This window comes from Doryrhamphus excisus, linkage group LG20 (genome assembly GCF_037039965.1).
Source record: "Doryrhamphus excisus strain RoL-2023G ecotype Guam linkage group LG20, RoL_Dexc_Guam_v1.1, whole genome shotgun sequence".
Lineage (NCBI taxonomy): Eukaryota > Metazoa > Chordata > Actinopteri > Syngnathiformes > Syngnathidae > Doryrhamphus > Doryrhamphus excisus.
Genome location: NC_136376.1, coordinates 13,345,001 through 13,369,385, shown reverse-complemented (window position 1 = coordinate 13,369,385; position 24,385 = coordinate 13,345,001). Strand labels below are relative to the sequence as shown.

The following is a 24,385-nucleotide window of genomic DNA, read 5'->3' as shown; positions in this document are numbered from 1 at the left end:
CATAATGTGACTTGCACTGAAGTGATTTTTGCATACTACCTTTAAAATACATGAAAAAGACTGTTCTGTTAATCAACAACGTTTGTCAAATGGACGTGAAGCCATTATTTGAGTCGAAATAATCACTTTTCCTAATTTCAGTGATAATTTCGCTTTCAATATGGAAACACTTCTAGTCAGGTCCGCTGTCCGTCCGCCATCTTTGTAGTCCTTTACCACCTCTTACACGTTCAAGCCCCACCGACTCAGTTCTTGCCTTCTTGTCAGACTGACAAGGCTGTACTTGTGCTTACACCGGTCCGACAGCCACGTTTGGAAGACGGGATTTTCCATCAAAAAAGAGTCGTCACACACTCGTGTTTGCTAGTGGCAGTCTTTGGGTCTGCGCGGACTTTATGGTGAGTGTTTTTATGTCCTTATGTCGGTCCCAACGATGCTCAAAGCGGGGGTTTGCCGGTATCTGTGAGAGTTTTTAAACGGTCAATTCTGTGAAATCAGTTGGGGAATGCTAGCACAATGTTCATACAAACTAGCTAAGTTCCTACATGAATATTTAAATGTTTACTGTATACTTTAATAAACAGTACATGTTGTAAAATTGGTAGTAGGCAAGTGCTGTTAAGAGTAAGTCTTACTCTATCCGTCTATCACACATTATCGACTCGTCAATACAAGAATTTTGCTAACTATACCTACAGTTTGCTAATCACCGGTTAAACCGCGTTATAGTAGCATTCTGGCAAAATGTCCATTGTCATACAATTCGGTCAAATGGAAAGGATTAAGAAGTTCATTTTCTAAGTTTTTGTTTTTGTTCTTAGGTTTTTCCCTGCAAAACCTGTTTATTTGCCTTGTAAATGACCTTTAACTTGTACCTATGTAAAATGTGCATATAACAGGTCCTACTGATGCTGCTTTTTATGTTTCTATGTTTTTATGTTCTTTAGTGGACTGGATGATTGAAGTCTCATTGCCAAGAAATATTATAATAATTACAATATCATCATTAACAGGCAGTCACCACAAATATATATACACACAAATGAAATATATATGTATACTATATATGTGTAGAATATATATATTTATGCCCACCAGATGGCGCTGCTTTCCACCTTCATAACATGCAGCAAAACATCTCACCTTTTACTGATTTTTTGAAGGGCGCCTTGCTACTGAAATTTGTTTGTATCACTATTTAATGTTTTTTTGTGTGGTTTTATTTTCCAAAACAACAGTGGCGCTATTCCAACATACTGGCAACATTTTCCCTTCAGGGTTTGCCACAGCAAATCAATTGCCTCCAACCAAAGTGTTGAAATCAACTGCACTATCTTCTCCACTCACTAGCATCTGTGATACCGTGTTGGACTAATAATCATTACACAATTAATACCTAACTTTACTATATGTTATAGTGTAATTTAATTTTAGGCCTCAATGCAGGGCTTGCACAGCTTGCTTTTTATTGACCCCGTGGCATGTTGTAAAAATTAAACCAAAAACCGAGCAAAAATGTAGGGGAAGGAAGTGAAATGCTAAATGCCAAATTTGCTAAATGAAAACATATATACAAATATCAACATGGCACCCCCACCTCTTTTGATTTTCAGTATGCGAAGTTTTGGACATCCCTGCTTAAAAGCATGTAAACAAAGTCAGCAGTATGCTCCTATTTATATTCATATTCATATTTCAGTGTCGTGTGTAGAGGCTGCACACACAGAGATTAAATTTTCATGTTTTCTCTAAATTTGATAACTGATGTTTCGGTCGCTTAAATCCAAGGTTATTCTAATCTGTTAACCCTTCGTGCTTTTAATCTTAACGTGACCTCTGACCTGCTCAAATCTGTAATCCATCTGTGGTTAAAAATAATATATATATGTGTGTGTGTGTGTATTTACATCCATCCATTTTCTGTACCGCTTTAAGGGCTGCAGGTATGCTGGAGCCTATCATGCTGGAGCCTATACATGCAGCCTGTACATACAATATAATAATAAATGACACTGGGACATGATAATGCAGCATGGGTTCAATTTCTTGCCAGGGCTCTGTCAAGGATAGCATTTGGTGTAAAAAGTACGCCAGAACAGTTCATGAGACGGTGGTGAACCCTAACAGGAGAAAAAAGAAAAAACGAGACCGTGCAAATAGCTTGTGGCTGATAATGAATAGAATGTGTGATAGCACATCAATGGCAAGAATGTGTACAAACTGTACACGTTGGCTGTTCTTCTACTGTAAATTTGCTCAAGTTATAGTGTCAAGATGTAAAGGCGCAGTTAGACTACCATAAGAGCACAGTATGTCATTTATGCAGAAGATAATTACGTAGATAAGCATGCGTTGTATTAGGATAGGATTTAAAGGCGCTGTTAGATTAATACAGTGCTTCTCCAATAGTGGGGCTGGCCTCCCTGGAGCACGTAGAGGGCCATGAGAGGCTTTCATTTCAATGCAGACCTTCCAACATGTACACATTTATAGTACTCACGCAATTTGACTCTTGAATACACTTGTATGCTCTCCATTTTGTTGCATTTTCCTGGGTCCAGTTTCAAGGTCCGTCTGTATGGTACAGATAAGTTAATAAATATTATTAGTTTGTCTACTATTTCAAATCAGGGGGCGGGGGGCATGACAGAAAATAATTGACAAGTACTGGATTAGTATGACAGAACAAAGGTCATTTTTGTTGAAGATATTAGATAAGCATCTGGGTGACTAACTTCCTTAGCATGAGTATGAGCATAGCTTGCTAGGATTAGGGGACTCTGACCTTCCAGTGACACATATTGTGTGTTTAAAAAAGACGCATGGGGAGAACATGCAACCTCCACCCAGAGATGCAAAAGCGGAGAATCAAACTCAGGCCTTCCCGATCTCCTGACTGTGTGGCCAACATGCCAACACCACGGTGCAGCCTTTTGTATTGAGTATGACTGCTAAATAGTCCACAATGGGGCCATAGAATGCTTTATTTCATATTGACTTCTGCATGTACAACTGTAATTATTTCATGTTGATATCTTTGCGTGTCTGGGAAGCATTAATTGGATTTACATGATTTCCTATGGTTAAAATTGCCTCCGTTTGGGTTTTGTTAGACCTTTTGTAATGAATTAATCACAACTCCCCACTGTATGTCAATGGAATTAAGGATGTAGTGCTTGTTCAAATGCCAAACAGACCAATGCCAATGTGTTTATAGGCTTCAATAATGTAGTTAGAAAGCTAGTTAGAAAGCTAGCTCTCAATGCCTGTAAATATTGTCATTCGTCAAGGTTATTGTATTCTCAGGGGATTCAATCAATCGCAACTGGACTGTTCAGGTTGTCATAGAAGATATTTCACCTCTCATCCAAGAAGGCTTCATCAGTTCATGCTCCAAGGGGGGACCCACAACAGTCAGTGGAGATATTCTCAGTCATTTAGCCTTTAATAAATAAACCAAGCCACAGTCATTACCATCATTACATGAAGGTGGTACCACCCAAACGACCATAGTTGGCAGGGAGAGGCCCCACTCTATTGTACCGTATCTTAATGATTGTGATTTGACAACACTAAAGAACATTCCTGTCTGGACCCGCCTCCTCCTTTAGCGGATAAACAGATTGGATCTTGCACCAAGCTCTCAGACTAGAACTGTCCTATCTAGTCTGACTGGTCTGTGTCCCTTGTCTGTGAGCATGAACTGATGAAGCCTGTTTGGGTGAGAGGTGAAACGTTTTCTAAGCTGTTCTGAATGTATTTTGTTTTTTAGGTGATTTATGGAGGCCTTCGATCAAAGACTTAACACTTTGTTGGGGTCATGGCTGGGCCCCAGAGGTCAGTTCATATAGTCAACTTGGAGTCTCGTTTCAAGTAATGTCATGTAATGAATGAAGCGTAAAGTACCCATATTTAATACCGTTCCAGATCAGCGGGTGCGGGGTTGGCTGCTGCTAGACAACTACTCCCCAACCTTTGCCCTCACCCTGGTGTACCTTGTAGTGGTGTGGACCGGGCCCAAGTACATGAGACACCGGCAGCCGTACTCGTGCAGAGGCGTACTTGTGCTTTACAACACAGGCCTGACGCTCTTGTCCCTCTGCATGTTCTACCAGGTACACATGATGGCTTTACTAGAAACCAGCAATGAGGGAATTATGTTCCATACTCAGTACTGTGTCAGTTACCTATTGATTCTTTTTTCTAATCCATGCTCAAATCAATCAGACTGTCTGATAGCAGGAGGGCCCGTTGTCAGGCAACAGACTCCAGGAAGTCTACTCTGACCCCAGACTCCACAGCATAGGACCTATTCATCATAGATTGTGAATGAGATGTAGCTAGAAGGGTTCTCATATAAAATACACCCTCTTTGTTCACTTCCCCCGCCTTTTGAGTCATCGTAACAATGTCAACAATGACCTTTTTAGCGGTTTTTCATTTTTCATTTTAAACTGCTTTATACCTTTCTTTTTATTTGCAATCATGGAAATCGAATGAATCCCCTCCAGGGTCAAACTCTCACCATGACCACCAAAAAATATATAAGAACAACAGTTAGCGTATGAATTATCATAGCATAGTGTTAGCATATGATATGTCATGGCTGTCTTTCACACACGTCTCTCTTCCATTCATTCTGGCACTTTTTCATTCTCGGTACAAGAACGCAAGATGCAGTCAAGGACATCTCTAACATCACAAAAATTACTTTATAATGTGTGTGTGTGTGTGTGTTTGTACATATACAGGAAGCTAACGTAAAGTAGATATTCTTATCACGCACTGTAACTATTGAGTCGGATGTTTGATTTACTACATGTAACTGCAGTACAGGACAAAAGTTTGAACACACCTCATTCAATATGTTCCCTTATATGTTTTATATTTTAGATGTATACATGTTATGTCTTGAAACGGTTTTGATTTCACAGGTGACCTTATCAGGGTAACTTGTGGAATTTCTTGTACTATATGCTGGAAAGTACTCTGAAAACAAGTGACTTTACCTGGAATGACGTGATGTCTTAGAACACAACCCCTTCCAGCCCTCATTCATATGTTCTCCTACTACTAAAGAGACAAGTGCCAAACAAAATAGATTTTTGACTTTTGTGCTACATTTTAGCTTGATTGACATAGTTAGTTAATTTTGGAGCTGAAAATACATACTAATATGCTATATAATCCTGTCCTGTCATTTACACTATCTTTCTGTTAATTACATACAGTAGAAAATTGACATATTTCTGACCAAGTTGCTTGGGGTGCGATACACAAAATTCACGATTCGATTTGGCTTGGTACTTTTGTGATAAGGTCCGATACTTTTTTGATTCAAAAAATAAATTACCTTGCCTTTTTTATTGCCAACATTTTTCTGATTTTTCATCATTTTAGCATGGTATGAATGTGGGTCTGTGCTAGACAATGCAACCTAAGCCAGAGTAGTCAATTGCAGATACACTGAGCTTTCAGCACAGAGTGCTTGAAATCCAAACTTAGTGGTGTTTAATGTCACCTCTCATTATTGTGTTATTACTCGTGTCCGTACTAAAACGATTGTTTGTGTCCATTGCTTCTTCACTGAAATAGTCACAATAACTGTATGGTCTCAGATGAGTAATTATTCGTTGGTGTTGGCTTGTGTGAATTAAATAATACTGTGCTATTGTCAACTTTTTATAAACAGTTGACATCGTGTAAACATAAACTCATTGATTCACTGATATATAAAAAAACTGTGCCTCTCCTCCCCTTCTGACTGACTTCTTGTTTCACCTCTCTATATTGCATAAGGTTCATAAACCCTGCACTTAATGTCACCTGATTGGTATCAAAGTACACAGAAGTTTGATTGCAGTCAAAAGTGATTTCTATGGTTGGCTTTCTATGGCTTTGAACAAGACCATGAAGATACATTACATGCAGTTATGTACTCACATGTATGGCGTTCATACTATGTATTCATCGTTTGTCTCTGTCCACAGCTTGTTACTGCCGTGTGGCAAGGAAGCTATGACTTCTACTGCCAAAACACACACAGTGCACAGGAATCTGATAACAAGGTGAGTGAGTGTGACATGCTGTCTGTACAGGCAAGGTGCAACTTCTCCATGTTCTTTGCTGCTCATTGTGTTTCCTTAAAGGGGACCTATTATGCTCATTTTGAGTTGTGGATAACCCACACAGAATTTTTTTTTTAGATTTTGCAGAATCTGCACCTTTTCCAGCTGCATATCCTTTGATTTGTGCTTCCTGCACAAAAGAACCATATAAGGAGGTCTGCCCCTCTGTGACTTCACAAAGGGGCAGTTTTACCGCGCCTTTTGGAACAGAGCGTTTTGAGCCATCCCAAACTTCTTTCAGGGCTCACCACCAAATGCGCAAACGTCATTATCTGAAACTTTGGTGTGGTGTACCACGAGAATACAACATTCTAACTACAATTATAGGTCAGAAAAGTGGAAAAAGCTCAATAGGTCCTCTTTAAATAAACTTATTTAGAATTTTGTAAACTGGTTGTCTATGCTTTACCTATGGAAATATTCCATTTATAAATAAGGAATCCTAATTTGTGAAAATTCACCTATCACGGTCGGGTCTTGAACCAATGAGCTGCGATAAACGAGGGATGATTTTATACCGATCCAAAGCATCCCAAACATGGTCAATGGGTGCCATGTTTGGTGAGTATGGGGGCCAGGCTTCCAGGAATTGTGTACAGATAGATCCTTGCAACATGGCGCTGTGCATTATGATGCTGCAACATGAGGTGATGGTCATGGATGATGCACAGCATTGAGCTTCAGGACCTTGTCACGGCATTTGTGCATTTAAAATGCCAGGAATAAAATGAACCTTTGTTTGCTGTCTTACGACATATGCCTGCCCATACATACCATAACCCCACCGTCACCACAAGCACAATACAGATGCATTGAAAACATGCAAGTTCTTGCATGTTTGAGGTGCTCTGGATCTGCATATACGGTATATACAGTTTATTTTTTTCCATGGGGTCCAGAACTCCTGGCAACGCGGTTGGCCATACCCTTTTCATAAGTTCCATCGCCAGGTCTCATCATCTTATTGGTGCTCTTATGGGTGCTCTTTATTAAAAACAAAAAGAATAACGTTTGAACAAGTTTTGTTTGACTTTGTTTTTCTGTGTCTCAGGTCATGAATGTCCTGTGGTGGTACTACTTCTCTAAGTTTATTGAGTTCATGGACACCATCTTTTTTATTCTGCGGAAGAACAATCACCAGATTACCTTTCTTCACGTTTACCACCACGCCAGCATGCTCAACATCTGGTGGTTTGTCATGAACTGGCTCCCCTGCGGCCACAGTGAGTATTTGGATTCAGCAACACTCTGCAGTGATGTTAACACAGACCCCAAATCACTGTCTCATATCGCCGTTCTCATTTTGTAAAAGGAAGCTCTCATGTGAAAAAACTTGGTGTCCCATAATACGGCCTGTAGCACATATAAACATTTACACTTCATCTGTGTGATCGGTCGGCATCGGTATTGGCTGATTTCACTAAGGGATGATCGGTATCGACAGCATCAAAACCTGATCAGAGCATCCCTAGAAAATATACTGAAAAAGATCTGCTTTGCAGATTAGCTTTACTATCGTAAAGCTTGAGAAGTGCTTTTTTGTTAGGACACGCAACTCTCGAGAGAAGACGATGCACGAGATAGGGCCCAAGAGAATGAGACGGTACTACACTTTAACATTCATTTTAGGAAAAGTACAATGAAAAACATATGTACACATGCACACAACATTTGATTTGACCAATTATTTTCCCTCCGAATTTCTACCTCATTACCTTGCATTGCTACTCACACGGCTCCCTTCCCTTGTTGCACTGCCGTGTGTGTATGCGAGTGGCCCCGCCTCCCCTCACCCCTCACAGAGACAAAACGACTGTATGAGAGGAGGTCTCACTCCTGAATGCTGAATAGTGAATGCTCTATGCTAATGCTAATGCTCTGCCCCTTTGGGAAGCAAGAGATGACGAAAACAGACATGCATGCACATGACAACATACTGCAAAATTATCCAGTGCTTTTTCATTTTTCGTGTGATGAATGAATTTATTTATTATTGAAGGATACTAGTTTTGTTCTGTTGTTTTGAACGAGAATTCTTTTAGCATTTTCATCTGGCGAGATCTTGTAACACACAAATTCTAAATCATTATGATGGTAGTCAGCTGACTCACTGATACTTCCTGCGTCTCTCAGCATACTTCGGGCCCTGCCTCAACAGTTTTGTCCATACGGTTATGTACTCCTACTACGGCCTGTCTGCCATCCCTGCAATGCGGCCATACCTCTGGTGGAAGAAGTACATCACACAGCTGCAGCTGGTAAGGACAACTTTATCCTTCTGCTCCGCTGTATGGACAACTAAAGTACCGTCATTTCCACTACTTTTTTGAACTCTGGTGCCTGTACAGTGATGGGGCTAATTTGTGGCTGAAAACTACATTCCCCATGATGCTTGGAGTGCAGCTTAAGGAGGTATTGATGTGGATGAGTGAAGTGGAAGCTGATATGTTTTGGAGTCTTATGAAACAATCTCTGATACATCATTAAGTAAGTTTGGTGAAGTGTAGAATGACTACAGCTTCTGTTTGTCCAACTGCCAACCGCCCACTATCACCAACGGTCCCCGGAGAAAACGCACGCATACACGGGGAGAACATTTAAACTCCACACAGAGGGTGGAATCGAACTCGGCTCTCCTAGCTGTGAGGCCTGCACGCTAACCACTCAAATGAAGATGATAGCTCAAGCTAAATGGCTAATTTGCCTCCAGAAAAAGAGCGAGAGACTGATAATGTGTGTGATGAAGGACTCTCTACCAAATATCCCATCTTACGACTTCTAGTCAGACGGAGCTATAGAACGTGCAGCAGGAAAAATACCAGCTGGACTGGATGGCCCGTAGGACAGCAGGAGAACAGGAGTTCATTGTGTGATCCCAACAACCAGTTGTTTAGAAAGGAAAATCTTGGAACTGATCAGGGGCGCCCAAACGTTTTCATACCACTGTATATGTACAAATCTTTCTTTTCTTTTTAAATTTAGTGCGTGTGCGGCTAATATATGGGTGCGCTCTATAGTTTTGAATTGATGGTATTGGGATACATCTGCCAGTCAGCCATCAAAGACACTCCTGAGTAGAGTGTCTCCTGAAGAGTGGAAGCTGTTATAAAGGCAAAGGGAGAGTTTCTATCTATTGTTCTATTTTCACCTGGTGTGGCTGTCGTGGTAGCAATACTTTTGTCCATCTAGAGCAGGGCTGCTCATTAAGTCGATCGCGATCTACCGGTCGAACGCGGAGGTGGTACTGGTCGATCGCTGGTCGATCGCTGGTCGATCGCGGCGTGACATTAAAAAAATATCATCCTAGCATCAATGCCGTCACTTGATTGATATACAGGGCAGCCGTTCAGATGACAACTGAATGTTGCCCTTCGGGTGACCAATCAAATCAAACAACGTCTCTAAGTGCAGCAGAACTTACGATGTCAGCCTATCATCCATCCCTGTTACTTGATTGACATACAGGACAACCAGTCAGATGACAACTGAATTTTGACCTTTAGGTCACCGCTCATGCGTAAACAACGATGCAAAGTGCTAAGCTAGTCGGCGAATTGCGTCAGATTTTAAGCCCTCGCTAAAGTTTATGGTCACTAAAATGAGTGAAGTAGCTGGACCAAGTAAAAAGGAAAAAACATATCACTTCCATACGGAATGGGAGGTGGACTTTTTTTTCACAATGTCTTTTTCGAAGTGCGTTTGCCTGGCTAACCTGGCTATCAGCAGCTACTGTCCGGACTATGCATCCCTGGCTGATTCAATTCAGTGCAAGTCATCAAAGTAAACTCAGGTAATTACAAAAAATGTTAATAGTTAATTATGTGTGTTTTGCAATATTGGCTCATTTGGTTATGTAAGGTACATAACATACATTGTACGTACAAATAATCCTCAATACATTTGAAAATAAATAGATGTTTTGCATTTTTGTAGTGGGTAGATCATTTTGACAAGTAGCTCGCATGCTGAAAAAGTGTGAGCACCCCTGATCTAGAGCATCGCTTTGTCCTTGCGGAAACGTTCACCTTTTATACTTGGAATTGCTCAAGCAAAGCACAGGTGAAGGAAGAATGCATCCGTTAAAGATATTTTGGGCTTTGGATCGATACTGCCTTTCTAGTCACCTTCTAACTACACAGCGTGTGTATGTGTGTCATGTTTCAGATCCAGTTCATATTGACAGTGTTGCAGACGATGTGTGCTGTCATATGGCCGTGTGGTTTGCCCTTAGGATGGCTCTACTTCGAAATAACTTACATGTTCAGCCTGGTGATCTTTTTCACCAATTTCTACTTTAAGGTCAGTTGTTTTCCTATCTTCTGATTGTTGAATGATGACTTTCAACTAGCATCAGCAGATGATGTGAATTGTCCTATTGCCAACAACAATCAGCCACGGCTTCTTACCAGCTTATTTAAACCCACATTCTTAACCCAAAACCATGGTCTGTAATACAAAGTCCTAAAATGTAGCAACACCTGCCCTAATCTTCTACCTCTAAAACCTTTACTTTGAACCCAAGTCCTAAACCGTAACCTTAATCACAAACACTAACCCAAAACCTTGCACATGCTAACCTTAAACCCTAACTATTAACTGAAACCCGAGCACTAATGATAAAATCATAACAGTAAACTAAAACCCTACCCAGCCTTATCCCCAAATCCTAACCCTACGCCACTAATGCTAACTCTTGAAGGCAAACCACCTTGCAATGTTGAACATAAATTGTAACCTGAAACCCCAATAACACCCCAATAAACAATAAGCCATGCCCCATATCCATATCGCAACATGAAACCCAACATAGTCTTAACCCTAAACTTAAATCCTCACAAATCATAACCTCAAAAAGATAACATGATCCAGCAAACCTAACCTGAAACGCCAACGCTAAACAAAAACTTGAAATTCAAATCATACCTCCAAAAAACGTAACCTTTCCTAACAGCCCAAACCCCAAACCCTAAACCCTAAACCCTACCAACCTTCTCATCAAACAAAAAGCAAAAATCCACTCCCACCCACAAACAACACTACCCACAGCCTGAACACAAAATCCTCACCCTCATCCTTAACCTGAGCCCTAATCTCAAACTCTAATCTTAAACTAACTAACCAAGCCTAACATGCAAGGCTAACCCAAACCCCAGGGTTGGAGTCACAAGGATTTAAGGTATAATTAGTCATTGGTTTACTCAGTACCAAGTGTTTGGAGCGGACATCTTGGGTGACCAACAGTACGTCATGAAAGTATACCGCCACCACTCCACACACTTCTCAGCCAATTATGCAAAAGAAAAACAGTTGCCAACAGCAAATCCCGAGCAATTTTTCCAAATTGTGGTGTGCCAACATCTCAGATGGCCAATGCAGGGTTGCCATAAAGAGAACGAGGTGTATTCTGACAGTCATTTTGTTCTCTCTGTCCCACACAAGACATACAAGAAACACAAGAGGGATGAGGATGGGTCACCGCGATCGATAAACGGACGCACAAACCGGACGCCATCGCAGGAGCTGACTGCTCACAGAAAAGACAAACTGAGAACAGACTGACATCTGGGAGACTCTGTTGTCACAGTAGCTTGTTGCTAAAGCTGCCAGGAGACATTTTGCTATTGTGTTGTTAGCATCACAACAAGCCTGTCATTATTTCAGTACTTTATTTAAACACACAAACATTTTTACTGATCTCAGGCGGCTTTCCATGAAAGCTCACATGAAAGCTCCCGTGAGTTTGATGGAAATTTTAAGCAGGCTGTAGGCTCGTCCTTGATGTGTGTAACAAGAGCACACTCCTTGTGTCCTGCCTGGCTGGGCTGTTGCATAATCCCTAAATACTCTGTCCTCTGCAGAGAGATGCACAAGATGCTTATTGCGCAATATTGATATTAAGCCATTTCGTTCACTAAAAAGTGTCAAATTAACACTGGTAAGGACCCTTAGCACTCCTTTTTAATGGGACTTTAGTTTATTCAGAAAAGGGGTACATTTATTAGAGAGTAAAATCCCATGCATGCATATCAGAGATCATCAGCCACTGTGTTGGATATATACAGTATCATCATGGACCTGTTTTACTTGGTTGCTAATGTCACCACCTCTGTGCTGATTGATGACATCATCATCAGTGGACAGTAATGAAATACTTTATTTAAGCGTTATTTTTTCGCGTCGGTGATGCCGTGTTGTTGTTGCTGTTATTACGATACAGACAGGTAGCAAACAGACACATTTCACACAGGTCTCACCCACGTCCAGCTTGCAAAGCAAAAATCCAACTGGTGCTGTTCTTGCGTCTGCTTTTCAATGACACATTTAGTTAGTGCAGGAAGTGTTGGTCAACCATTTAGAAACATTTTAGAATTGTACATGCTTCTTTAAATAAATAATAGCATTACTTCACAGTTAAGTCAGACTGATGATGCATTTGTGCTCATGTCAGAATATAATTATCTTCATAGATATTGATTATGAGCCTGCATGCAAAAAAAATAAAACAGCTTTTTATCCAGAGTGGCGTGACATGGCGGATCGATACCAGGGACAGTGGTGCACACGCAAGCATTCACTACAAGTACAGCACAACTGCAAGTGTAACACAATAAACGGAGGTAAGAACTGTTAAGGCAACATGCATTTTTGCATTGGCTGCCTTGTCCTTCTAGCTCATTTGGTTACATTCTACCTTGAGCTATTGATTTGTAATTGTTGCACCACCAGAATTTGAAATCACATTTTCCCTCCTGTAAATCCTGTTTGATCCGTTCCATGTTCAGTTCTCAGAAAAAATGGATTATGTAATGTTGGAAATCTGTTGGAAATATCACATTTGTATTTAATAACCGCCTTCAGTGTGTATTGCACTCAGTGTTCATGATTGAAAATGAATACAATGAAATATTCATTTTAATGCTCTTTATTTGAGGGAGAAAAGTGCACCATGGAACAAAACCAGTATGCTAACATTCTTTGCCGGGCACATGTGCTAATTATTTAGCGTGCAACATTTCTGAAATCAGAAAATTAACTTGTATTTTTTTAAACATCAAACATTTAGCAATCCAGAAGGTTTGATTAGACATTTAACCAGCTGCAGCATAAACTGTGGAGGCTGACAATGACATTGTGAGTTTAAGTGATGGATGAACATGCAGGTGTCCTGTCTGCTCAGAGCGGCTGCTCTGAGAATGCCGTGTAACTCTTCACTCGTCCAAAGAAGAACGGCGTGTACATCTTGTTTAGGTCAAATGCAGTGATGACAGTTTCCCCAGTCAGCCTAGAAAATAAATTCCAATCATACCTTCAGCTAAGAACACAATCTGTAATAATGTCTATCTCTCACTTGTGCCTTGGTCTTACTTGTAAGTGATATGGCAGGAGTGATGCATCCACACCAGCTTATTGAAACTCTGACGCCCCCCAGAGGACAGAAGGAGTCCTACATGGAAAGTGTGCTCAGCGTCGGGGGCCGGGTTCCGCCTGCAGAACCGATTCTTTTGCATCTCGGATGATTTCTGTTGATATTAAGGGTCAAGAACGAGGTTGTCAGGAAGGCTAAGAGTGATGTGGTGAACTGATATATTGTAAGAATGTAAGATATGCTTTAATGAAAAGGATTAACAAAACTACCCCCCCCCCCAATTTAAAAGATGAATTAGCTTTCATCTGAATTTCTAGTACTTACATTTTAAAAGAAAATTACATGGAAAATTATGCCAAAAATAAATATTAATTCAGAAGTTGTTTGTATTCCTGGTCTGCTTCATCCTCTTTAAGGGGAACTGCACTTTTTTTTTGGGGGGGGGGTACTATATTTCTAATAACAGTAGGTAGAATAACACCTCGCGGTAGGTGTTGAGTAACGTCTCAGAAGACATCACCTAATTCAGGACGCAAACTGACATGGAAAGTCTTCCAACACACTTACTGTACCTCCTCTTTTTTCTTGCAGACGACAGCAAAAACTTTGGTTTGATTGTCCGTCTCTTGTGACAGACGGAAGTGACCAAACATGACAGCATCCATTCTGAAAAAAACAGGAAAGACTTTGGTGACACACGCTTTCAGACATGATTGAAACACTGCATGTTTCAGTGCGGAGGCGAGAAAAAAAAAAAGACAACAAAAATGCACCTGACGTTCTTAGTGCGTAAGCCAGGGACAACACAGAGAGGCTCCTCAGGTGTGGTCAGCATGAGAACTGTCCCATCAGGGAAGAAGCGCAGGTACCTAACAAAACAACCACATATATTGATGTACTAGTTCATAGTATTTGCCGGTGCAAAAGCTGTGTAGCTACCTGTAGAACTCAACATGGTGCCAAGGCCGGTAGAAACCATCTAGAGATTCTTCTCCTTGACGAATGTAAGATGTCTTGCTGATGTAGACGCCTACTCAGATAATATGCCTTCATAGCAATCATCACAATCAAACAGACAGCAAATAATCCAACATATAAATACCATCAAAGCGGACACGGGGCCTCTGCAGGAACATCTCCCTCCAGGAAAGGAAGGATCCAGGTTTGGTGCAGTTGCGTCCCCACACTCTTAAACAGGCTAAACGCCAAATCTCAGAATCTCTACAGAGGCATAAAAAAAATCATGAATGAATGGAACAATGGAAATACATGAATATGCAATCAAACAAAGTGGCAAGCATACACATGACACACTGGAAGCATTGGGGGGGCCACCAGTGCTGTTGTGGCTGTGAGGCTATGAGTCTCCTTTAATGTTATTATTGACGTGGGGCACACTTGATGCTGCACTCACAACATTTGACACGAGCAAAACCGTTCACACATGCTGACCTTGCGCAAATGTAAAATCCACGGCAAACCAACGAGAGCTGCTCCAGGGCTCGCATGTCCAGGTCACTCGACACAACCCAACGAAAAATGTACATCAGGATTTCCCGTGGCAATGCTACAGTCACATGAAATAAATGTGAGGGGGATATCGTGGAAATGAAAGACATCCAAGATATTAAATGTACATTATACCTGATATATGCACATGAGACTTTTCCAACTCAGGAGTGCAAATCTTAGCACAGGAGGTTCCCAATGTGAGCTGATGCTCAAAATAGGCAACCAGATCCTCAATGTCTCCGTCAGCATCTCTCTCCTCCCTGCTACATTACAACAAATGACAGGTCCCCTGAATGCAAGGACAAGACACCTACAGGAAGTAGTAGGAAGGGAGTAGCTTCTACAGACGAGAACCCTGTCAACAATGTCAAGCATCTTACTAGTTTCTTTCAGCCCGATCGGCATCTGGACGGCTGTAGTAGATTTTTGACTCGATGTCAGGCACAAGCTGCATAGCCAGGCGATAGAACTTGATAGCTGCCAACCAAGCATGTCAAAGACTTCGTCAAGGCAACTCAAATGGATTTCTACAGCATTATAGAGGCTGCGCGGTGGACTAGCGGTTAGCACGTTGACCAGTCAGTCAGGATCATCATAACCAAAGGAGAATTGTGGACTGTTAGCATTAGCTTCATGCTGTTTTTGTTATTAACAGCGGTTGAAGTTATTTTTGCACTTGTGACAGTTAATGCTCAAATATAGACTTTACCGTAGTTAATCAAGGTTTTCTGATGGCATCAGTCTAACTGTGGATCAGGTTATTTCAAGTGAATGACATGAATACACCCACCTTCATAGACTGCTCCATTCTGCTCTTCCTGAACAGCCCTCAAGAACAGTTCTGCGGCCTGAGTGGAGAACATTTTTTTAAAATACATAAATGACAGTGTCTCCTCGCTTAAGAGTCCACTCATGTCTTTTCATGACATACCTTTTCCTCCCGAGCAATTTCTTGCGTCCTCTTCTGACCCGAGGTCCGCAGAAGCCGCAGGCCCATGCCGCTCACGTCGCAGTTTGGTTTGAGCTCGGACATCCACTGAGCTCGGAAAGCATTGAGCTCCAGCTGCAGATGAATCACAGCAACACAGACTTGTATCCTCATTTTGTTGGTGTTATTTTTTTACAAAACCAATTTGGAAAGCAGTGATCCCTCGCCACTCATGGCTTTTCAAACATATATTCATTAATAATTCATGCTATTTCATGGTTGGATATGGCCTATTAGTCAAAATATGCCTATTTAAGCAAGTTGTTCTTATTTTGCCCAAATTAAGCATTTTCAAACATATAAATTAAGTAAAATACATACAATATATTAAGTATTAAGAAGACTGTGAATTATGTATTCTAACATTGGCCACTAGGTGTCAGTAATTGTTCAGTGAGAAGCACTAGACTTGATTGCTGGAACAACCGGCTTTTATTGCAAGTTTAAATGATCTAACAGACACAATAATAACAAAATAAAAAAGAACACGGGCTACTGCTGCTGTGGCCTTCACCCACAACAGACTAAAACTCAATTATTAAGTTGTGTATCCTTTTCTAAAACTTAAATGAACATGCATCATAGACAATGATGCAAATTGTACATTGACATAATCAAGACACACAAATAGATGCTGTGGGCAATGCTGTGGGAAACACACTTAAAAGGTGTGTATCCAGTTTTGTGGTGATTCGGCTTAAAGGGGCAGTATGCAGCAGGTTCCTCCAACTGCCTCCAGCAGAATAGCATTATACTTCTTCGTGCTCCTACACTGAAAGCCAGGCCCCACATTGTTGTCAGCCAATAACACCCACGTTGACAATCTTTTAGTACAATATTTTATTTTAACCTAGTATTGACAACATATGCTAGCCGGTGGTGGTGGTCTTTTATTTTTTGGGGTTTCAATTTTTTTTTTTATTTGGAACGAGTTGCATACGGTTCCTTCACCAACCTGAAGTTACAAAACACAGCAATAAATGATGGTTTAAGTCAAATAAACAAATGTCACCTCAAGATTTGGGTCATCAGCTGTGTCATCCTCCTCCCCTTCCCCCAATGTACCACCAGTATCCACATTTTCTTCAGCCTGGTAACATTTTTTAAAGAGAAAAACACGAATCAATATGATAACATTTTAAAACAATAATTTAAAATTCTCTAAGCTGAGTGTGGCAGAGTGAGCCTCAGAAAATATAAAATAGTTGGAGCCTCTCCTACACCCCAAAAAATGACTTCCTGAAGAATATTTTGTACATATTTAATTTCCTGCTCAGTCCAAGCACTCTGTTTACTGTTGAAAGCAAAGCAGTCACTTTAAATATATTCTTATTTTTCTTAAGATGATGCTTCTTCCAGAAGTCCCCTGTCACATCCCAAGTGAATAAATGTGGTGTTTTCAATCAAACTCGTTATTACGTCAAAATTACGCAAACTTAGTAGTTTATACTATATAATACATGGTAACCGTCACACAAATCCTGAGCCCTTGAGGCCCAGTGGACCCTTGTTATACTATACTATACTATACTATGTTATACTATACTATACACTATGATGTATCACACGCACTTTACATACCAAGGTACACCTATCGCCTATGGTGAATTGACATACACAGTACCTGAATCATTTAATCCATATATTCATTAACTATATTTTGTCCCTTAAGAGGGTAATATATTTTCTCTTTGCTGCAGTTTTTACTCCCAATTTAACGAATGCATTATTTTATATGAAATGAAGGCAGATAAAATATTAGCCGTGAAAACTGTCATAAATGCAACATGTTTACATGGGGTGAGTTTTAAAAACAATCGCCATTAGCTGAATTTGACAAGTTGCTAGTCAAGTACTTGCTAGTGAGTATAAACTCACGGTAACAGTCAGCGTCGTTACTGTGTCATTTAACAGTAATTTAGCAGTACTAATATAACATAACAGGAAGATCATTCCTATGTTTATTAACTATACTAGTTAGTCTCATGTGGCAATTTATAGGGTACGAGCACACAGGTGGCGAGAAACGTGCCACGCTAAGTATGCTAACTCAGCTAGCATGCTAACGTCTCTGTAGCTGTCTAATGGCTAACAAGCACGGTGACCCACCATGACAACTTGGCCAGGAAAGTCTTTTTGGTGTGTGTTGTATCTTCACAAATGGTCGGCGTTTAACGTTTACAGTTCACGGTCGGAGAAACGGACCACGCAACGAACATATTTACGCGCACGCAAGAAAGCAGCCATTTCGCTGAGAGGTCCGACCCGAGCCTGAACGTCTAGTAAAGCCGGAAGTGGATCACCTGGCGAGCTAACAACTCCCCCTTTTGACTTGAAACTGCTCTACACGTTTGTTTGTACAGACTGCAATAGTACATTAATTGCACTTCAGTTATCACCAAACGTGTGTATGTTATGATACAGTACATTTGCGCATTACATTAATAAGCACTTAAGTCACGTAGCACTGAAGCGTCAACACAAGCACCAAGTACACAGCCAAACATATTTGAATGTTGCAGTTGTAAGTGGAAGAATGGCCACGCATTCATCAACTGCTTTTAGAGCACCGAAGTAAAATTAATACAATTTATCTTTGCAGAAGTTTGTTTAATCAAAGAAAAGCAAAAACAAAACAATTTACACTCACTTCCGCATTCGCTTAACGCTCGCGTATAGATACAGAACTTGCTGTTAAGGTATCGTTTGTAACGAAGATAAACGCCAAGTATACACCTTAGTTATTATTTATGTTAATTGAATAATTTCGAACGTGCAAAGTTACGAAGATTAGTATTTAGTTACATGTTGTAATTTTTCGTGCTGTCGTGTCATGTGTTGGGGGCTGTTTTTAAACATCGCGAGATTTTCATGAACTCGCTCTGCCAAATGAGATTGGGCCTGATTCTGATTCCGGTTATGATATGTGGCGAACAAAACAGAAGATGGAGATGCAGTTGTTTGTCCTGTAAAGGGGTTATTTTGAACCAGCTCATGTTCGGCTATGTTTTTTGTGGAATTGACACGAGGAGGGTGAGAATTGTTTCCTGTTTTTATTTTAGCATCTTGTTCGGTTCTGTTGCATCCCGTAGCCTATTTTGATTTCTATCAGCTGGGCCACTCCTACTCGGGTGTTAGAATTTACTCAACAAAAAGTAGTTTGAATGAGCTAAAACATAAAGCAAAGCTAATATGTTTGTTTTAAGCAAGCATGATAAACGGCGAATGCAATAATGGAAAATTGTCGTGCTAATGTGTTTGTTAGCTTGACATGTATACTAAATTGTTATTAAATTGAGTGTGTATGCGTATGCGCATACTGTACGTAACGTTCCATGTCTATATAGTATTACATACATCATGTGACGTTTAATAGCGCCACAATTCACAGGTCGTCCACTACCAAAAATAACCCAACCTCAACAGACTTTAGTCAAATATGGACACTGTAATCCTCTTGAAGGGATGATATAATGCTACGTTGTTGTGATTTATTGTATTAGTTTTATGCACACTGATTTGCCAAGAGGGTGCAGTGCAATGATGTGATGTGCGTTTCATTTGTAGATTCATGTATAGCAGTGCTTTTCAATTATTTTCTGCCGTTTCAAGATACTATAGAAACTGATATTTAAAGTAATATTTATTCATTTATCTGTGTGGTGCAGACTGAACTTGAAACCGAAACCACGAAAATACAACTAAATGGAGAGCAAACACCCGTATTCAAGAGTCAAATTGCATGTTGAGTACTATGGATTTTTATATGTTGGTAGGTCTGCTTTAAAATGAAAGCCTGTCACGTCCCCCCAGCAGTCTCCGCCACAGGGGGCCCACCCAACTATTTGAGAAAATTGATGTATAATAATATAAGATGTCCCTATGCTTTTTTTTCCAGCCAGGAGGAGGCAAACCCATGACACCATGAGTCCTCCAGCTCGGCCTGTGGACTTGTGGTGTTGGCACAGGACATTTGGCTGCATTCAGCAGCAGGCAAGCAAATCTCAGCTCTGCAGCCAGTTGACATCTGCCATCTGGTGATGGTATGGACAGAGTAGAACAATGAACAGATACAGCACCCTCCGACAGCTTGGCGATGGCACGTATGGATCGGTCATCCTCGGACGCAACCTGGAGTCAGGGGAGCTTGTGGCCATAAAGAAGTGAGTGTTTGTTTTTCTTTTATTTGAACTCTGGACTCCACTACCATCAAAATGTAAGGTGTACTTGATGATTGCTTGGCAACAATGAGTGTATCCAAGTAACATTAACTTTTTATTTTTATTTTTTTATGTAGAATGAAAAGAAAGTTTTACTCCTGGGAAGAATGCATGAACCTCCGTGAAGTCAAGGTCTGTAGATGTCCTTCAAGTACACATCTTACATTTTTGTAAATTCAAGCACTGAAGTAGGAGGAGAGGGAATTCACTGCATGTATGATTTTCTTCCATCGACCTTTTTTCCACATGAAAATGATAAATGCCCTTAAATTATTATTGGTGGTATCTATAAGATAATACTGTATGTAGAAGGACTCGTTAAGGTGGCCCTTGATTAACAGTGTCCCGTGTTACAACATTTCATGGTTACAAACACAGTTCCAAAATCAATTAAAGCCTTAATTTTGGTCTGTGTGAAAGAAATTGGAAGCTTTTCGCTATCATATTGTGAAACAAAGTGTTGTATTGTAAAACTAAGAAGTTATGAAAATGTACAGACACTCACCCATTTCCCTTGTGTAAGAATGTGTTGCACCCATACATGCTCACTCAGCTGAAAAAACACACACCCAATCTTAAAGGGCATGAACCTTGTTCAAAGAATAACATCGGTGAAACAGGAAAGTAAAACCTCAGTCTCAGTGTTCTGCACATCTTCAGGGAAGTGAAACAATGCCGCAGACTGTGTATTCAGCTTTCTTCGTGGAATATGAACTCATGATATGCTTGCTTTTGACTCAATAAAAAGCGAACAAGGATAGCAAAGCTTTGACAGTTTGGAGGAGCGAGCACGGAAGTGTAAGCTTTGCTGTCCCTCGCGAGCAGAAAAGACAATCTTGGCTGGTGTGAGTTTGTTCTCTTCGACAGTATTAACTGACAACACTTGTCTTGGTGATCTTCACGAGATTTCTGTCCGTAAACGCGAGACTCGCTCGAGAAGTAGTTCCTGGTACAGTGTGAGGCAGCGGAAGAATAAAACATGTGCTCAGTATTGGCTGCTGGACTGTTGCAACTATTATTAAGGCTAAAGATGGTATTGTAATGGCTACCCGGGTGTTGTAACGATGACAGAGGTGGTTGATCAACAACCTCTTTGCTGCAAAAACAAAACGGGCTCCTGTCGTAGCCCGTCTCCTTGACATACATTTTCACGGAAATCACTTAAAGCTATATTGGCTAACTGGCAGGTTGCAACTGTATCCTTGAGCATGTTAAAGGATCTGCTCCTATGAAAGCAACAGGAGTTAGTTTTATTCCATTGTTTTATGGAATTGAATTATGGTATGCAGTGTCCTTCGTGTGTTCTCTGTACAAGCGTGAGTGACTTCAACTTACTTGTCGTAGGAGCAGAACTTGTAACCTGAGGGCGAGGACTACCTGTACAATGTAAATAGGTACATCATATGGGCAGAACCAATGCCCAGGGCAAGGATGAGTACGTTGCTCTCATAATGGCAGTTTATGAGACGAGGGAGAGTGGGTTTGTTTACTGAACCCTATTACATATAAACTGTATTATAGTAGATGATAGGGTTTATTCATTTATTGTTCAAAATGTATTTTTACAAGGATACAAGGTCGACTATACATTACATATGTATTATAATACATTTCATTTTGCTTTAAATTGAATCAGCTAGTCTTGACTAAATGCTATTAAGTTTGTTTATTTTTCACTTTCGTCCCGCCATATTTTAGAATTTAAAACATGGCAATAAAGGCTTGTGGTATTTTTGCTGGACATTAGCGATCCTGTGAATTCAGCTGAGAAACTCAAAGTGTGTTGTCTTTTCTTTTCACACGACTCAGACTGAATGTTACACTGTAAAGCACACAGCCCCACAGCAGCGCTAAGAGTGGAAGGTGATTCTTGTGTGCTGTTGTGTACTTTTCAGCTCTTCTCCCTTACGTAAGCTTGACCTTCATCCAGCTTGACCTTTTTAAAGCAAGCTTGTAGAACACAAGTACTATAGCTTGAAAATACAGCATGTTTAAGCCATAAAAGCTCTCCCTCCTGACTTAGAAATGCAGCATGGTTACACCTGAATCTTCCCTGTGCATCCTGCTGTGTGTTGTTAAGATTCATTTTGGCAGCACTTCTGTAATTGTTTACTAAAAAGCTTGTGTTTGCATTTCAGTCCTTAAAGAAGCTCAACCACGCTAATGTCATCAAGCTGAAGGAGGTCATCAGAGAAAATGACCACTTGTACTTTATCTTCGAGTACATGAAAGAAAATCTGTATCAGCTCATGAAAGACAGGTACTGTGTGTCTGCCACCACTAAGTTGTGCTCTCCACTTCTACTTCTTGAGTTTTTCTTTCTATTGTGTCTTGGTGCAGGGCTCGCTTGTTCCCGGAATCGGCGGTGAGAAACATCATGTTCCAAATCCTCCAGGGGCTTGCATTCATTCATAAACATGGTATCTCTTATTGCACCCCCACTCCACTGACCTCAGTCAGCCTCCCACGCAGCGGTGTAACTGTCTTTCTTTCTTAGGGTTCTTTCATAGAGACATGAAGCCTGAGAATCTTCTGTGCATGGGTCCAGAGTTGGTGAAAATAGCTGATTTTGGCTTAGCACGAGAGATTAGATCTCGACCGCCGTACACTGACTACGTGTCCACCAGATGGTGAGGGAGCTCAACAGTCCTGTTTTGGGTCACACCCAAACTGTACACCTTAATTGGATAAGCATTTGTTATGTCATCCGTCTCGCTGCTCATGAAAGGTCGACGGGGCAAACATTTAACATAGTTACCATTTTGGTGTTCGTCCACTCTTGTTTTTGAGGAATTACAGTATTTACTTACCGTATTGATTTTTGGGCAGGTACCGAGCACCAGAGGTCCTCCTCAGATCCACATCCTACAGTTCCCCCATAGACCAGTGGGCGGTGGGCTGCATCATGGCAGAACTGTACACCCTCAGACCTTTATTCCCCGGCTCCAGCGAAGTGGACACCATATTCAAGATTTGCCAAGTTTTGGGTACACCAAAGAAGGTAACTTATTGACTGTCTGAGCAAGATCCAAATGCAGCGGGTGGATTTATGGCTTTAGCTGGAAACAAGTGTCTCTTTCTCCTAGAATGATTGGCCGGAGGGATTCCAGCTAGCCAGTGCCATGTATTTCCGTTGGCCTCAGTGTGTTCCAAGCAATTTGAAGACACTGATTCCTAACGCCAGCCCAGAAGCCATCCATCTGATGACTGACCTTCTCCAATGGGACCCCAAGAAGAGACCGACGTCTGCACAGGTATTTTACGATGGAAAGACACTGAAATGCCATTTTTGCCTCAGTCTCTCTGTAGAGGGGTTGCTTATGAGCTAAGATATGGTCCCTTACATTGGGGGCCACATTAGAGAGCAGACTTGTGTCTGCCTACGTGGAAAAATTGTGGCCGGCATATTGACGCAAAGGTTATCCAACAGTTGAAATCATTTTGCTATGATGGCGCTCAGCCAAGCCTCAGGAGGGGTTATGAAAGACATAATCACTATTCCTGCCACAGATGGAAAAATGAATGTACTGTCAAAATGGAATAACATTCTTTGCTCTTCACAAAGTTACATGAAGTCAAGGTTGATATTGTGATATTGTTATGGGACAAGAGAAAATTAATTCCTCTATTCACATTTGTATTCCAATATGCACCAACATTGTAATGCGTCCTTGCTATGCAAAAGTGCTACTTAGCTACAAAGTTTCATGGAAATTAGTGGAGTAGTTTTTACATAGTCCTGCTAATTAACACATTTGTGTAATTATATATATATATATATATATATATATATATATATATATATATATATATATATATATATATATATTTGGATATTTTTCAGTTAAACTAGTTATTTTTGTAGTATTTGCACTTTACAGCCTGTGAAACTACTTTCACGTTCCTGTTTACTGTCATGTCCAGGCTCTCAGGTACTCCTACTTCCACGTAGGCCAGGCTTTGGGTACACCTCAGCAGATCCTGGAGCAGGGCAGACCACAGCCGCATCCTTTACCCTTACAGACACCACAGCAGCAGTCCTTACATCTGAGGCCTGTGCCCCCCTCCCAGGCCCCTCCCCACAACCAACACTGCACCCCCTCCAGACCTTTGCAGCAGATCCAGCAGCCCTCCCCCGTCCCGGCCCCGGCGCCACCTGCGGCTGCGTACC

At 40.9% G+C, this 24,385-nt stretch overlaps 3 protein-coding genes across 8 annotated transcripts in view; 2 read left to right on the top strand and 1 right to left on the bottom strand.

Annotated features, from left to right (window-relative positions):
* The first annotated feature begins 242 nt into the window (after positions 1 to 242).
* Positions 243 to 13,888, top strand: elovl5 (ELOVL fatty acid elongase 5). Of its 4 annotated transcripts, none has more exons than XM_058058291.2 (8): positions 243 to 398; positions 3,773 to 3,837; positions 3,928 to 4,115; positions 5,991 to 6,068; positions 7,180 to 7,351; positions 8,262 to 8,386; positions 10,293 to 10,427; positions 11,568 to 13,888. In XM_058058291.2, the coding sequence occupies exons 2-8, from the start codon at positions 3,780 to 3,782 to the stop codon at positions 11,685 to 11,687; spliced, it is 876 nt and encodes a 291-aa protein (XP_057914274.2). In that variant the 5' UTR covers positions 243 to 398; positions 3,773 to 3,779; the 3' UTR covers positions 11,688 to 13,888. The 4 variants fall into 4 exon arrangements, with proteins under 4 accessions (XP_057914274.2, XP_078655534.1, XP_078655533.1 ...); XM_078799408.1 differs by having other exon boundaries at positions 243 to 402; positions 3,778 to 3,837; positions 10,293 to 10,422; positions 11,563 to 13,888; XM_078799407.1 differs by having other exon boundaries at positions 243 to 402; positions 3,778 to 3,837.
* fbxo9 (F-box protein 9) lies at positions 13,035 to 18,298 on the bottom strand. 2 transcript variants are annotated; one of them, XR_013630462.1, is made up of 13 exons: positions 18,104 to 18,298; positions 17,007 to 17,084; positions 15,938 to 16,069; positions 15,797 to 15,854; positions 15,387 to 15,483; positions 15,139 to 15,269; positions 14,947 to 15,061; positions 14,597 to 14,715; positions 14,434 to 14,524; positions 14,268 to 14,363; positions 14,062 to 14,160; positions 13,494 to 13,648; positions 13,035 to 13,410 (listed from the first exon to the last, which is right to left on the bottom strand). XR_013630462.1 is itself a non-coding variant. In XM_058058290.2 (13 exons), exons 1-13 carry the CDS (start codon positions 18,104 to 18,106, stop codon positions 13,302 to 13,304), a joined length of 1,278 nt encoding a protein of 425 aa, XP_057914273.2. In that variant the 5' UTR covers positions 18,107 to 18,294; the 3' UTR covers positions 13,035 to 13,301. The 2 variants fall into 2 exon arrangements, 1 of the variants encoding a protein (XP_057914273.2); XM_058058290.2 differs by having other exon boundaries at positions 14,067 to 14,160; positions 18,104 to 18,294.
* Positions 18,299 to 18,862: 564 nt separating this feature from the next.
* LOC131108026 (serine/threonine-protein kinase ICK-like) overlaps positions 18,863 to 24,385 on the top strand; it is a 7,647-nt gene continuing 2,124 nt past the window's right edge. The window contains exons 1-9 of one of the 2 annotated variants that reach the window (XM_058058659.2): positions 18,863 to 19,027; positions 19,893 to 20,157; positions 20,292 to 20,346; positions 22,353 to 22,474; positions 22,555 to 22,634; positions 22,712 to 22,844; positions 23,044 to 23,215; positions 23,301 to 23,468; positions 24,139 to 24,385. The exon at positions 24,139 to 24,385 is cut by the window's right edge and continues 110 nt beyond it. In XM_058058659.2, coding sequence (XP_057914642.2) covers positions 20,057 to 20,157; positions 20,292 to 20,346; positions 22,353 to 22,474; positions 22,555 to 22,634; positions 22,712 to 22,844; positions 23,044 to 23,215; positions 23,301 to 23,468; positions 24,139 to 24,385 — 1,078 coding nt within the window. In that variant the 5' untranslated portion in view covers positions 18,863 to 19,027; positions 19,893 to 20,056. Of the gene's footprint in view, positions 19,028 to 19,892; positions 20,158 to 20,291; positions 20,347 to 22,023; positions 22,078 to 22,352; positions 22,475 to 22,554; positions 22,635 to 22,711; positions 22,845 to 23,043; positions 23,216 to 23,300; positions 23,469 to 24,138 lie in introns of those variants that run through there. The other variant, XM_058058660.2, reaches the window with a different exon arrangement.